General features: G+C 34.3%; 1 protein-coding gene across 5 annotated transcripts in view; it reads right to left on the bottom strand.

Annotated features, from left to right (window-relative positions):
- The window catches only part of LRBA (LPS responsive beige-like anchor protein), a 396366-nt gene that overhangs the window by 329826 nt on the left and 53837 nt on the right, over nucleotides 1-12703 (bottom strand). For 4 of the 5 annotated variants that reach the window (XM_040554872.1, XM_040554875.1, XM_040554874.1 and 1 more), the window contains exons 16-22: nucleotides 12487-12549; nucleotides 10653-10750; nucleotides 5947-6039; nucleotides 4477-4585; nucleotides 4042-4123; nucleotides 2199-2322; nucleotides 1758-1950 (exon numbers count right to left, since the gene is read on the bottom strand). In XM_040554872.1, coding sequence (XP_040410806.1) covers nucleotides 1758-1950; nucleotides 2199-2322; nucleotides 4042-4123; nucleotides 4477-4585; nucleotides 5947-6039; nucleotides 10653-10750; nucleotides 12487-12549 — 762 coding nt within the window. The remainder of the gene's footprint in view (nucleotides 1-1757; nucleotides 1951-2198; nucleotides 2323-4041; nucleotides 4124-4476; nucleotides 4586-5946; nucleotides 6040-10652; nucleotides 10751-12486; nucleotides 12550-12703) is intronic. The other variant, XM_040554877.1, reaches the window with a different exon arrangement.

Here is a 12703-nt window from a genome sequence, read left to right as displayed (position 1 = left end):
AGGAGCACATCATATTCTCACTTGCCATGGTACTGCGTAAAAACCATACGCAGCCTTTGTCCAAAAAAAAGGTCATAAGTATCATTACCTGTATCTCATATTTTTGGTATTTTGTAAAACCACGTCTCTTGTCATAATATTTGTCCATGGGATCACTTAAATCTTTTTCTTGTTGTTGTTGCTTTTTTTTTTTTTTTAAGTCTATGATCTCTAGACCATTGATTAGCCACATTAAGTCACTAAATTAAGATACTGACAAAAAATCCATATACTTACTTTCATACAGAAGCCATTTAAATGGGATTTCATACTTTGAATTATCTTATAACTCATAAAAAAGTCAAAGAATAGAGCTAAAGCTAACAGAATATGGAGAAGATAATTTTTAAATTCAATACACCAAAATCCTGTATAACAGAGGTAAAAAGGTGGTGTTCCTTCACCTCTCCATCTTTCCCCAGGGTTATTTTCCCAGCAATTTCAAACAAGCACAGAAATGCTTTAAATTATGCCAGTTTCTGTAAGAGTACATCAGGGATCTTCACACTGGCTACGGCTTGCCATTGAACAACATACTCCACCCACACCCTCTGTGTCTTGAGGGAAAGAGAACAAACAGATTTGAGAACTGCAGAGCCAACAAAAAAGTGGATGATTAAGGGTATTTCAATAACTAAAATGTAATCTCTGTAAAGGGTTAAAATTTGGTAGGGTATTCTTCACACCTGGAATCCATTTAGCCAAGTGCCTGTTTAATGATATTATTCTATGCACTTTTACTATACAGATTTCTACATTTGTGTCTCCATAGCCAAATAACCACAATCAAGCTATACATATTAAGAATAAACAGAACTGCCAAATAAGAGTATTCTTACTGTCTACAAAGACTGACTTTTTTGGAATAATTCATAGAAAACAAGGACCCTCAGAAATGCTAACAATTCCTTAACATCATAAAATGATCACTAGGATTCAAAGACTTGCAGATGTCCTCTTTTTACTTAGTTAAGTTGCAGACATTTAGAAAGATACAATTTAAACTTTAAGTCATTTTAACTAAGTATTTCTGATAAACCATAATTATTACAAGGCTCACACTGGCCTCAGTTTTTTTGTTCAGAAAAAGGTAGGGCAGTTACATTTCATATTACTGTTACTTGCTTGGAGATCCACTAATCACTTTTGAGGTAGAATTTTAGTTGCAACTACTACAAAAAAAAAAGGCTAATAGTCTTTCTCATACTGCAAGGATTTGCGTTCTCACCCTGCATCCCATGACAGCCTAACAGCTGAAGCATCTGTCTTAACTTTGATATCTTTGCTTTTTACTGGTTTGTTTCACAGCCTTTTCATGTTGCTTAAAGGTATTTTTGTTTATGAATAGATATGGTGCGCCCCCTTGTGTTCATGCCATTACTGAAAACGCACACCAGCACTAAAATCATTCAGAAAATGCTCCTAAAACGATTCTCATTTTTCAAAATATTTGTGCCATTTTCTGTAAGAATCAATACTATAACTATTTCAGCAACAACAAGACATATTTGTTTGAAGTGTTCAAACAACAAAATTAATACTTATTTGTCAAATATTTGAAACATTTATATCCAGTAACAGAAAGAAACCCTAGTATTTTATTTCTTTTAAATATTGATCTTCACTTCAAGACTATCTCATTGTATGATCTAGCACTTTAAGACTCGAAAATTAATTATATTGCATAACAAAATTTCCCAACTATTTCAAACACTCACCTTTGAATGTGTGATAGACAGCGTATCCACCCAAACACGCCAGCCACCCCACTCATATTTGATTGCATGGTAGAGCAAAATTCGAAATATGGTATACACCATCTCAGTTATTTTCTGTTCCTCAGAAGTCTTAGGATTAAAACAGCAAAGAGAAAGCATCCACTCCTGCCAGACAGAGCACTGCAACAAACTCCTGCAAAATACACACATGCTATTTAATCAAATTTTAAAATACATCTTAGAAATATATAATCAGCCAAGCACGGTATCCAAAATCTTTAAAACCACTGCTGTATACAAGATTATCTAATTTTATGTATCAAAAACTGTATTATAGAATTTGCTGAACAGCTCTGTCTGTTTAACCAGGCTAATCCACTAGCATACCTCGTTACTTACATTGCATATTTGTATACATGGGCATAAAGTAAGTCATCTTACCTCCTATTTTCTCTGCTGTTATTAAAAAGTTTAATCATATCTGAGAGAAATGCTCGCCGAACCTCCAGAGTTTCTGGTGTCTGTGGAGAATTACGTAGCAGGATTGCAATAACCTTCAAAATCTCTGTAAAACAGTTAATGAGAAACGAAATATTAGTACTAAGCACAGTTTAAAACACTGGACACCTTCCAATATTGTTTGTATGCTAATTTCTACAAGAAAAATAATACTACATAATATATATATGTATATATATATACACACATACACTGGGAAGAAGCAAATCTCTATTTGAGTAGAAGATGTAACTATTACAAAACCCTTTTTCTAAGAGAGCTCACAAACCTGCTCACCTGCTCACCCTTCAGGGGGATTTGCAGGCCTATGCAGCTGAAGAAAACTGAAGCAGAGTTAAACTACTTTGGAATTTTTTTGAATTACCAGGTTTAAGGAACACAAATGTTACTGAATTACAAATGACTTTAAAACAAGCCAATATCAGAATGTGTCAGAACCTTTTTTGAAGACGACAAAGTTCACATAATACATCATGTATAAAATCAACATATGAGAAAAATTCATAAATTTTGTTCTCCTTTATTAACTGTGGATTTTCAAACAATGCGAACAACTCGTGATAGTTCTTGACATTTTTTGTTATAAAACTATGTTCAAGGATGGGGACAAAACCTTCCTTATTTTAAGTTTCACCTCTTGTTATATTCTAGGAATATACTGCTTTCTGTTTTCCATGGAAACAGCCAAAACTGTGGCTATCTTTTTGAAGCAATGGGACAGTCGCTGTTCTTGTTACTTTAAAATAATTAAGTTCACTTTGTAAATCAACTAAGATGCAATTTGTACATGATCACTGTGCTAGTTTCCTCTTGTACAATTTCTCTAAATTTGTATTTGATAAAATCAGCACCAATCTTAAAAAAGTAATCTAGAAGTCACTTGTCCCTACCTAATTCCATTCTCATACCTTAAACTGCAAATAAGCTGTATTAATCACAGCAGTGACTGCCAACTTCAAAAATCCTAAGAGTATACAAATCTCATCACATCTCCTGCTTCATACAGATTTACCGTAAAGCATATGACACTGCAACCAGATTTTTCTTCTCTATCTGCTTTGCCTTCCTTTCTCATCCCCACTTTCCACATGAAGCAAACCCACAACTGTGACCTACATTTAATAACAAAGCAGCTATGAAGCTAAAAAATCTATATATCTCCAGAAAAAAAACAAACTCCCAAAGCTACCATAACTTCATTGTGTTGTATAAAGAGTACATTAATAATGCATAGAATTCAAGAAAGGAGATCAGTATTTCCTCCTAGTTTAAAAGGCATCTAAAGTTTCATATCAAGATATTTTTCCATAAAGTAACCTAAGCAAAACAGTGAGCAGATACATTTCTCCTATTTTCCATCTAGCAGTGTTGCACTGAAGGTAACTTAAAATGAAGGCTGTTTCCATATTTCAGGTAATTTAGTCTGGCATCACTAAATAATGCAATCAGAATTGTGCTGGAACCTTAACATGTATTAAATCAAACTATTCTGTGCACACGAGTCTTGAAAAACCATTTCATAACATGACTGCACAGCCAAAAGGGGTGAGTTATGAACTCCATACACATTTAGACACACAAAATGTCTTTCAAAAGACTGAAGACTTGCTTCCTAAATATCTCCAACTAAATGTACATTATCTCTTCTCTTTTATGAAAAACTGTGTATAACTGAGATTAGAATTAAGACTGGTGAAAGTAATTAATAAGCACTCTCAGAAAACTTTTATTCTGGTATCACTTGGAAATTTATATAAATTCTTACGAGGATTTTGTATCTTCACTGCTGAATCTGGGTCAGGATGTTGTTTATGTATCACTTGTGTGCAAATCTGTTCAGTCAGAATCTAGAGAGAAGAAAGAAGATGCCACATCAATGTCCATAAAGAGAGCCTACTGAAAAATAGTTGGATCCATCTTTTACACAGCATCATCATTATTTCATCATAGTTATACTTATTATCCAGTAATATATTTTCACCTTACTCATTATCTAGAATTGTTCATAATGAACATAAACAAGCTAGGCCAAAAAAAAAAAATTGAAGTAGTGAGCTTTGGAAAAAAAGCAGCACTCAGCTGCATCACACTAAGGTTTTGGTGTCATCTGGAACATATCAGCGCAAGTATGTAAGCAATTTTCTAACAATGTCTTATAAATAATTAGGAAGATTGGATCCTAACTACAGTATATTACTACCTCAAATAGGACATTGTATGTGGTCATGGTGATTAAGCTTGTCTGAAGCATCAGCCTTTCAGCCAACAAAGAGAACAATCCATGTCCAAGCATGACTTCAGCCTTTCTCCTAAAATAGTACAGAAAGATAAAACAAGCTTACATATTAAAATAACTTAAAAATATGCCTCAAAAATCTAAAATTACTGAAAACATTTTTTTCTTTTGGCACCTTAAATCTTTCACTTTGGGGTAAGGAAAAGGGCAAGGATAAAAATTCTGAAAGTGCTAGTCACTCCCTGAAGACAGACATCTTTCTTTCATAAATGTGGTCCACTCTTTATACACATGGGTCCAAAAAGATGGAACACACCTTTCTTGATAAACATTAAGGTAAAGACATCTTTGTCCTCATTTATCTCAAAAATACATTTTAACCATGGACAGCGATCTCAACAGTTATCTAGCATTTTAGCAAAGTTCCCAGCTAACTCAGCTAATGAATATCAATATCACACTGTGTCACAGCTCCACAACTTCATGACTTCCACAAAAAAATAAACAAATTTTAAAAACATGCTGATAAAATTTATCTCAAAAAATAGCGGAGAAATCTGTGCAACACTTCCACTATTCAAAGTAAGGACAAATAGCACTGACATATGTCCATAGCCTTAGTAACATAGACGCAAAGGTCATGACTAAACTGCAAATAACTTCACAGGTAAATGACCAAGCTGCAGACTCAACTGAGAAAGATTCAGAATTCCTACATTAGTCACCTAGTAAAAGGGCAAAAACTTTTATGTATTTGCAAAATACTGTTCTGTTACAGATTAAAGATAAATATTTATCTGCTTTGACTCTGAGCCATGACAACCACATATAGTGTTTTGTCTTAGTTAAATTCACATCACAAAATGGCTTAGACATACAGGCAACCAGGCACATTAAAAAAAAAGAAGTAAAAAGTTTTTTCATATTAGCACAGTTTTAACCAGTTTTATTAAGAAGGTTTAAAAAGCTATTTGAGAAATCTTAAACCTACTTTTTGGTAAGCAATCTGGGTTTCAATCTCAACGGTCTAATTCTTGCTACTGATTTCACTGGTATTATGCAAAAAGTACACTTTTAATAGCAGGCAATGCAAGAAGTAAATGAACTTGATAAGGAAGTGATAATACCTAGACACTAGTAAGACCACCATGTCAGAAACGGGTTAATGACAAACAAATTGAAGGGTACTGAAGGGTACTGAAGAATAGCAGCTGCTACTTGGTGAAGCATATTTAATTATTAAGCACCAACATAGCTTTTTTATTTTATTTACAAAAAAATGTGTACACTCAAATACAAAGATGTACATATAAATATATAAAATCGTGTACATATAAAATCACATATATATGGTACATAAGTGTCATAAGATGATTGCTTTTTTTTCCCCCTTCTTCACTTTTTTCTTTTTGAAAGACTTAAACCAGTACTTACTTTGGAGCAAGATGCTTTAAGAAATATCCCATCACTTTCAGAGCTTGCACCCTGATGCCTTCACTTTTTGATGCTAAAAGCTTGTAGACAACCCTAAGCAGAGAAAACACAAGGCTTCCTAAAATATTTGAAATATACAGCAGTTTTTGGCTTGAAAAATTAACTGCAGTAAAATGTAAATTAGTTTTTCTGAGGCTATTTTAAAAGGATGACTATTAATAAAAATAGAAAAAAAGCATGGCATTTCTGTCAACTGCACAACAGTTTCTGATTTCACATTTTATAATTAGATTTACAAATTTTATAGTCAAATTTAACCATCTCCCAAATATCAATATCTAAAGCATACATATAGCTGTAAAAAGGCTACTGCAACTCTTATATGCAAAGCTTTATTAATCTGATATTTACCCAGAAAACGAAACAAGCAACTGTTTTAATATATACCTGGCTGTATAGGTACAGTGATGAATAGATTTTTTTATTTTTTTTTTTTTTACTACCACTAACATTTGCAGACAACAAAGCTAGCATTCTAGTCAAAATATTTAAGTGCCTTGAAAACGAATTCATTTATACAACCCTCTTTATACAGGGAGGCTCTTGCTGAACATAGCTATACTAGCAAATACTCATCTCTTCTAGAAATCAGGTTTCTCAGATTGGAGCCACAGAAAAGTTAAGAAACAATAATTAGTGACAACTACGGACGTGTTGGAAGTGATCTGCCTGGCAGCCCATTCTCCAAAGCAGCATTAAAGTTTTGTCAGGATCATTCTCCCATTCAACTGTCCCAGATTACTAGAGAGCTTCTCATCTCTATGTTTTTAAAGCAGCATTCCTTCTCAGAAAATTTACCTTATTCACTGAATCAAAAGTGGGTTAAATTATATTAAAATTTTTTTAGTGTAGAAAAGGGGAGTAGGCAAATTAAAATTCCTGAACAGTCCATGTTTCCGAAGTCCCTAACTTCAGAGTTCTTAATTTAGTAACCACAAGAAGGAGTTTTCAAAAGTTAAGTAGTCTTCAATGTAGTTTACCTGTATTGTCAAAAAAAGCTAAACAGTTCACTGTCAGAATTCTGCTACTGCAGGCATCCACACCTTAAGCTAGTTGGTAGGAGTTGTTCTCCCTATGGACCAGCTGCTACAGGTGATTCTAAAAGTCTTAACCAGTGCCTCCAGAGATCTCTGCTGACAACAGAGCACTGCCTGACCAGGGACCTTTGATGAAGAAATACATCCTCTAGCAATACGTGCTTTACCAACAACAAACCTTTCCGCTTGGTGTGCAAAGCCTATACCTCTTTCCCTCCTATCTGTCCTTTCAATATTAGCCACGTTGACCTTTGTCTCCTGTACTCAGTGTCTTTCTGTGCAAATCTGTTCTCATTTCTCAAGTTCAGCACCACAAGGACTGGAGTGAACCGACTGCCACCCTACTTTCAAAGAAGTGCATCTCCAGCTCCTACTGCAAGAGCCATAAGCAGCAGATTTCAGCAGCTTACTGCTTTAACAACTGGGAGAAGTTTTCACAGAAAAGCACATTCCAGACAGTAGTGTGTGTCTATACTGGGTTTGCCTGGAATAGAGTTAGTTTTCTTCAGAGCAACCTGTACAGTGCTGCATTTTTAATTTGTGACCAAAAGTGTTGATAACACATCAGCATTTTAACTGTTGCTGAGCACTGCTTGCACAGCAACCAGACCTTCTCTGCCCCCCAGGAAGTAGGCTGGGAGTGGCAAGTATTTATTCAGCTGGGACAGCGGACCCAGACTGACCAAAGAGATATTCCACGACATACGTACATTATGCTCAGCAATAAAACTGGGGGGAATCTTTCCCAGGTAGCCATTGCTCAGAGACTGGCTGGGCATCAAACTGCTTGCAGGAAGTGGCCTTTGCACCATTCTTTTTTCCCCTCTTTTCCTCCACTTATTAAACTGTCTTCATCTCAACCCACGGATTTTTCTCAGATGTGCTCTTATGGTTCTCTTCCCCATCCTGCTGACCATTGTCCACTCACCAGAGACTCTCGCCACCCCTGCGGCACCAAACTCCTGCTCTACACCTGCTAATGATTCTCCACTAAGCAGCTTTCAGACAGCCCAAGAGAGTGAGGCACACATTTGTAACAAAGTACTAGACTCAGCTAGCTGAACAGCTCTAAAGTATTTTTTTGCAAGAAAGAAAATGAGTTTACTCAACACAGCAAGGAGAGTATCCACACAATAGATGAAAGTTTGATAAATTAATAAACAACTAGAAATGCCATCTTACAGTGGGAAGTCCAGAAACCTTAACTATATTTGACATTACCAATTCAATCTCTAATACTGCACAGATCTCATTGTGTACATCATCTACTTCCTGAATAAAAAGAAATCAGACTAGTATTTACCTTAACTTTTCAAATAATTATTTGCAGTGCATGCTTACTATGTATTCGGCCATGTTTAGGTGCTAGTAAAGTCTTATTATGTTCATAAATAAAAAACAGTTTTTTACTAATTAAAACTTAATCTTTTATTAAAACACATTTACTGAGATAGTGAAAGGTTCTAATACTGATCTTCTATCAGTGTGAAAAATAACGAATGCAATGTTTTCTTGATCCTTGTAAATCTCCCATAACAACATGAGACTAAAACTGAAGTTATTTATCAGTTATATCTACTTTCTTTCATTTCTTTTTCAGACAGTACAGTACTCATCACCATGAGAACTGGTTTTGGTGCAGCTATAGCCCAGGATATTGTGCAGATCTTTGAATCTGCCAAATTTGATTTGATTACAACAACAAGGACTACTAAGCTATCTCTGAAAAAAAATATAATAATTTCCTACTGTTCCATGACAATTATATTGGATTAGAAGGCACAGTGTCTTACTGGACCTTTGCATGTATATTTTCCTGAGTACATTCTTGATGAAATTTGCATAGCTTTATTAAAAAAAAAAAAAAATCTGATCTCAGTGATTCTAGAGCCTTTCCAAAAATATCCCGTGTTACAACACTGCATTTTAGTTCAGCCAGTCATAAACAGTTCAAAGGACTTATCCAGAATATATAGACCTTATCTATATGTAAGTAAGCATTCACCACTAGTTATATATTACTTTACTTTTACATAGCTGAAGACAGGAAAAGATAAATAAATCCAGGACACCTCACCTAAGACAATTAAGACAAATAAAATTTAGTTCTATATCAGAACCTAAATGAAATCCCAAAAGTGATTAAAAAAAGTAATCTATAACAAATAATTTATCTTGGAGAAAGCTGCAAGCACATCAACTATAGAACCAAACCACTGAGCATGCCAACTATACACTGTTCATCCAATGAACAGAATCCATTTCCCTGCTTTTCTTAACAGTATGAGGGTTACCTAATTAAATTAAAAATATATTTTTGTACAATTATTTATTCAGATTGGTTAATTTTAAATTTTTAACTATTAAAAAATTGCAAAGAGCAGGTATATCACTAAGCATACAAGCAACCCATTAAGTGACTGGAGACAATACCAGAGGAAGGCATGTAACAAACGAGACAGGAGAGCAAAATGATTTCTCACAGTGGACTCACTATTCATACTGACTTGCCCATATACTAGTTAATAAAAAAGAAAATGTCTACTGCCAGTTGTTAAATAAAAACAAACATATTACATTGGAGACCCAACATGACATTCAAATACCTTATTATTTAGAGTTTTTATTAGTTTCCCATAGCATAATACATTACCATACAAATGAAGTCAAAGCTGAAGAAAATCGGTAAAAAAAAAAAACACAGCCTAGCACTAAAAAGGGAGGAAACAATTATGAACATGCCTGAATGTTGTCTCTTGAGAAAGGGCAACTGAAAAAAATGTATGTATAAATGGGGGTTAACCAATAGGTGCAACAAAATGTATGAAATGAGACTCTGCCTTTACATAGCAAGAGAATTACTATTCTACATACTCTTCTAGGAATTGTTCTTCTATTTGCTTGCCTGTTCCAATCTTTTTCCTGCCATGTCCAGGCAGATTCATTTTAAATTAGAAAAGTTCAATAATGTGATGACTCTCTAAGAACTACAATAGAAAATCAGAGTACCAAGAGCCTTTTTCTAGCAGATCTTTTCCTATGCTTTTACTGTTAGTAGAATTTGCTACTTTCCCTACTTTTATATCACAGTAGTGTTAAGCAGTATCTTTCATTTTGTTGAGAACAGAGATTGTGAACAGTCCACAACAGAGCAACAATTTAAACAAATAAAGGTTTTCTTCTGCAAAAGTCTGATAATGCTCTACACATTAAAAAAAAAAAATAAAAAAGCTAACAAAGATAAGAAGAAACCTGAAACAATTTTTGTCAAACTTTCCCATTCCAAAAACATATGCAAGAATGGGAGGCAAAAGACTAAATGCTTGTAGATGAAGACTTAACTTCTATGTATAGACTAACTCAAATTGATCACTACCTGTTTAGGCACGACCAGCAGCTTGGAAACATTTTTTAAAAAGGCCTCATTGATGATAAATCCAACATCACCTCTTGTCAAAAGAACACCTGGACACAAAAATCTCCCAAGAGGAGGAGTCTGAGACTGCAACACATGTACTGGTGAGGACCTTTCAGATTTCATGGGAATTCTAGCAAGCAACAGTATGGTCAAAGTACTATTTCCTTTCCCACTTACAAAATTCAACTTACTGTAATCCATTCCTCTGATCAAAAGCAGGGATCATAGAACTTGGATGCTCTGACATCAGAGCAACAAGCAACTGCAAGACATCCATTAGATTGTCATCCTGTTGAATAAAAGTTATAAATTTGAATTAAAATGCATCTATGCTAGGGCATTGTTTTGGTTAAAAGTATCACTACAAAATACTTCAAAATTATCTGGAGAGTTAATAGTAAACCAAGGACCAAAACAATTAGGCCAGGATCAAAAGAGCTATAAGACCTGGAAGGCAAGTGCACGTAACCAGGAGAAAATATTATGAAAAAAATATTTTCTTTTATAGAGTGAAAAATGACACATCTGTGTCTGGGAAGTAAGCCTTTGACAGGGAATGGACTATTAGACTATGTTATTTCTTTCCATGCACATACTCATTTGTATGCACATTTCCCTCTCTTTTACTGCACAGGAGCTAGAAATAAACGCTGCACATTTTCTGGGACACAGGGTGGTGTTTAACACAAAATCTCTACTAATAAATGTCCACCCTAGGAAAAAAAATACCATAGCTTGCCACAGGCAATGTTTAAAATGGGTAATTCAAGCTGTTCAATAAAGTTTTTCACACTAATAGTCTAAAGCACTTTAAACTACAGCTTATGAATTTGTTCCAAGTTAATTATAACTAAAAATAACCTATGAAGTAGCAAAATGCAACTGTTTCTTCTTTTCCCATTCTTCGTGGTATTAAAAGGAACGCTGTCAGAATTTTCCACTTTGAACAAATATTCTGGTTCTTTCCCTATCAGAAAGTCAATTTTACATCCCTCTGAAGAACTGTTTTCACCTAAAGATATTACTAGCTTTTATCACATACACTATCACTAATGAATAAGCCCTATGATAAGGCTGAATTTTACTTTTTTGTTGGTGTTTTTTCTGAATATACATCTAGATACCTAATTCTTTGTGATTCAGCGTTGTAGACTTGACCACGCAAATTTTAAAAGTTAAAAATATAACCTTCTCATCTGAAGGCCACATAAAGCTTTTGCTATTCTGGTTTACTCTTATATGTTACCAAGAGTCTTATTTTTTACATCTCCATATAAAGTAGAATGACTTAAGTTGCTTCACCATGATACTGCCAAGCGTATGGACCAGTAACAAGCACAGAGAATAAAAGAAAAATATAGGTGTAAACAGAAAAGAAAAGGAAAATCTGTACTGCTTGAAGTTCAATTAATTCCTTATTTTACCCATTTCAAGCACCCTTACAGAGATGAGATCAGTTAGATTTATGTCCCCATTTCCCTTGTCTTTGATGTTGCATCTGGCATAAAGTGCCTTTTCCTGGTGCTAAAATATGAAGATGCAGATGTATCAGTGGTAACCAACATTTTCTCCCAATTAAGTTTATATGCTTCTTGTAGATGCCATTAACATACATCTTTATTTTTTAATGCATGTTTTCAATTTTATTGCTTTATTTAAGAAGCAAAATAAAAAGGACTGAAAAACAAAACAAAAAATATTACTTAGGCAGCATAAAACAACATTTTGTCTTTTTTTTTTTTAAGTCAGTCTCACCATCTGTTTTTCTGCTTGGCAAATCGGTTTTCAGAACAACATAGGAAACCATTTTGACTTACTGGCTTAATGAACTTCAATTTAACATTGAACATAGTGCTTAAATCACTGCAAGAATATTGGCAGTTTGGCACACTACAATAGTTAGTATTTGCTACTTCCTCTACAGAGCCATCTTGTGGCATAAAGAAGGTAATTCTATGGAAATAGAGAGACTTTTGTGATCACAAACTCAAGTATTGCACAGAAAAACAAACATTTAAAAATTACCTCATGGATAGTGAGAAGATAATTGAGGATTGCCTGCAATTCTTCTTCTTTTATTCCATAGTCCTTTAAAAATAATCAAGTTTTAACCATCATCTTTCAAGTACAAAAGAATCGTTCCCAAAAGAGCATCATTACAAGCCATTACTGTTATACAATGTAAGTCTCACAAGACAAATTTGCTTTCATTTGGTTCTATAATAGTTTCATAGATAGAAGA

Source organism: Cygnus olor, chromosome 4 (genome assembly GCF_009769625.2).
Source record: "Cygnus olor isolate bCygOlo1 chromosome 4, bCygOlo1.pri.v2, whole genome shotgun sequence".
NCBI lineage: Eukaryota > Metazoa > Chordata > Aves > Anseriformes > Anatidae > Cygnus > Cygnus olor.
This window is presented reverse-complemented; position numbering and strand designations above follow the sequence as displayed.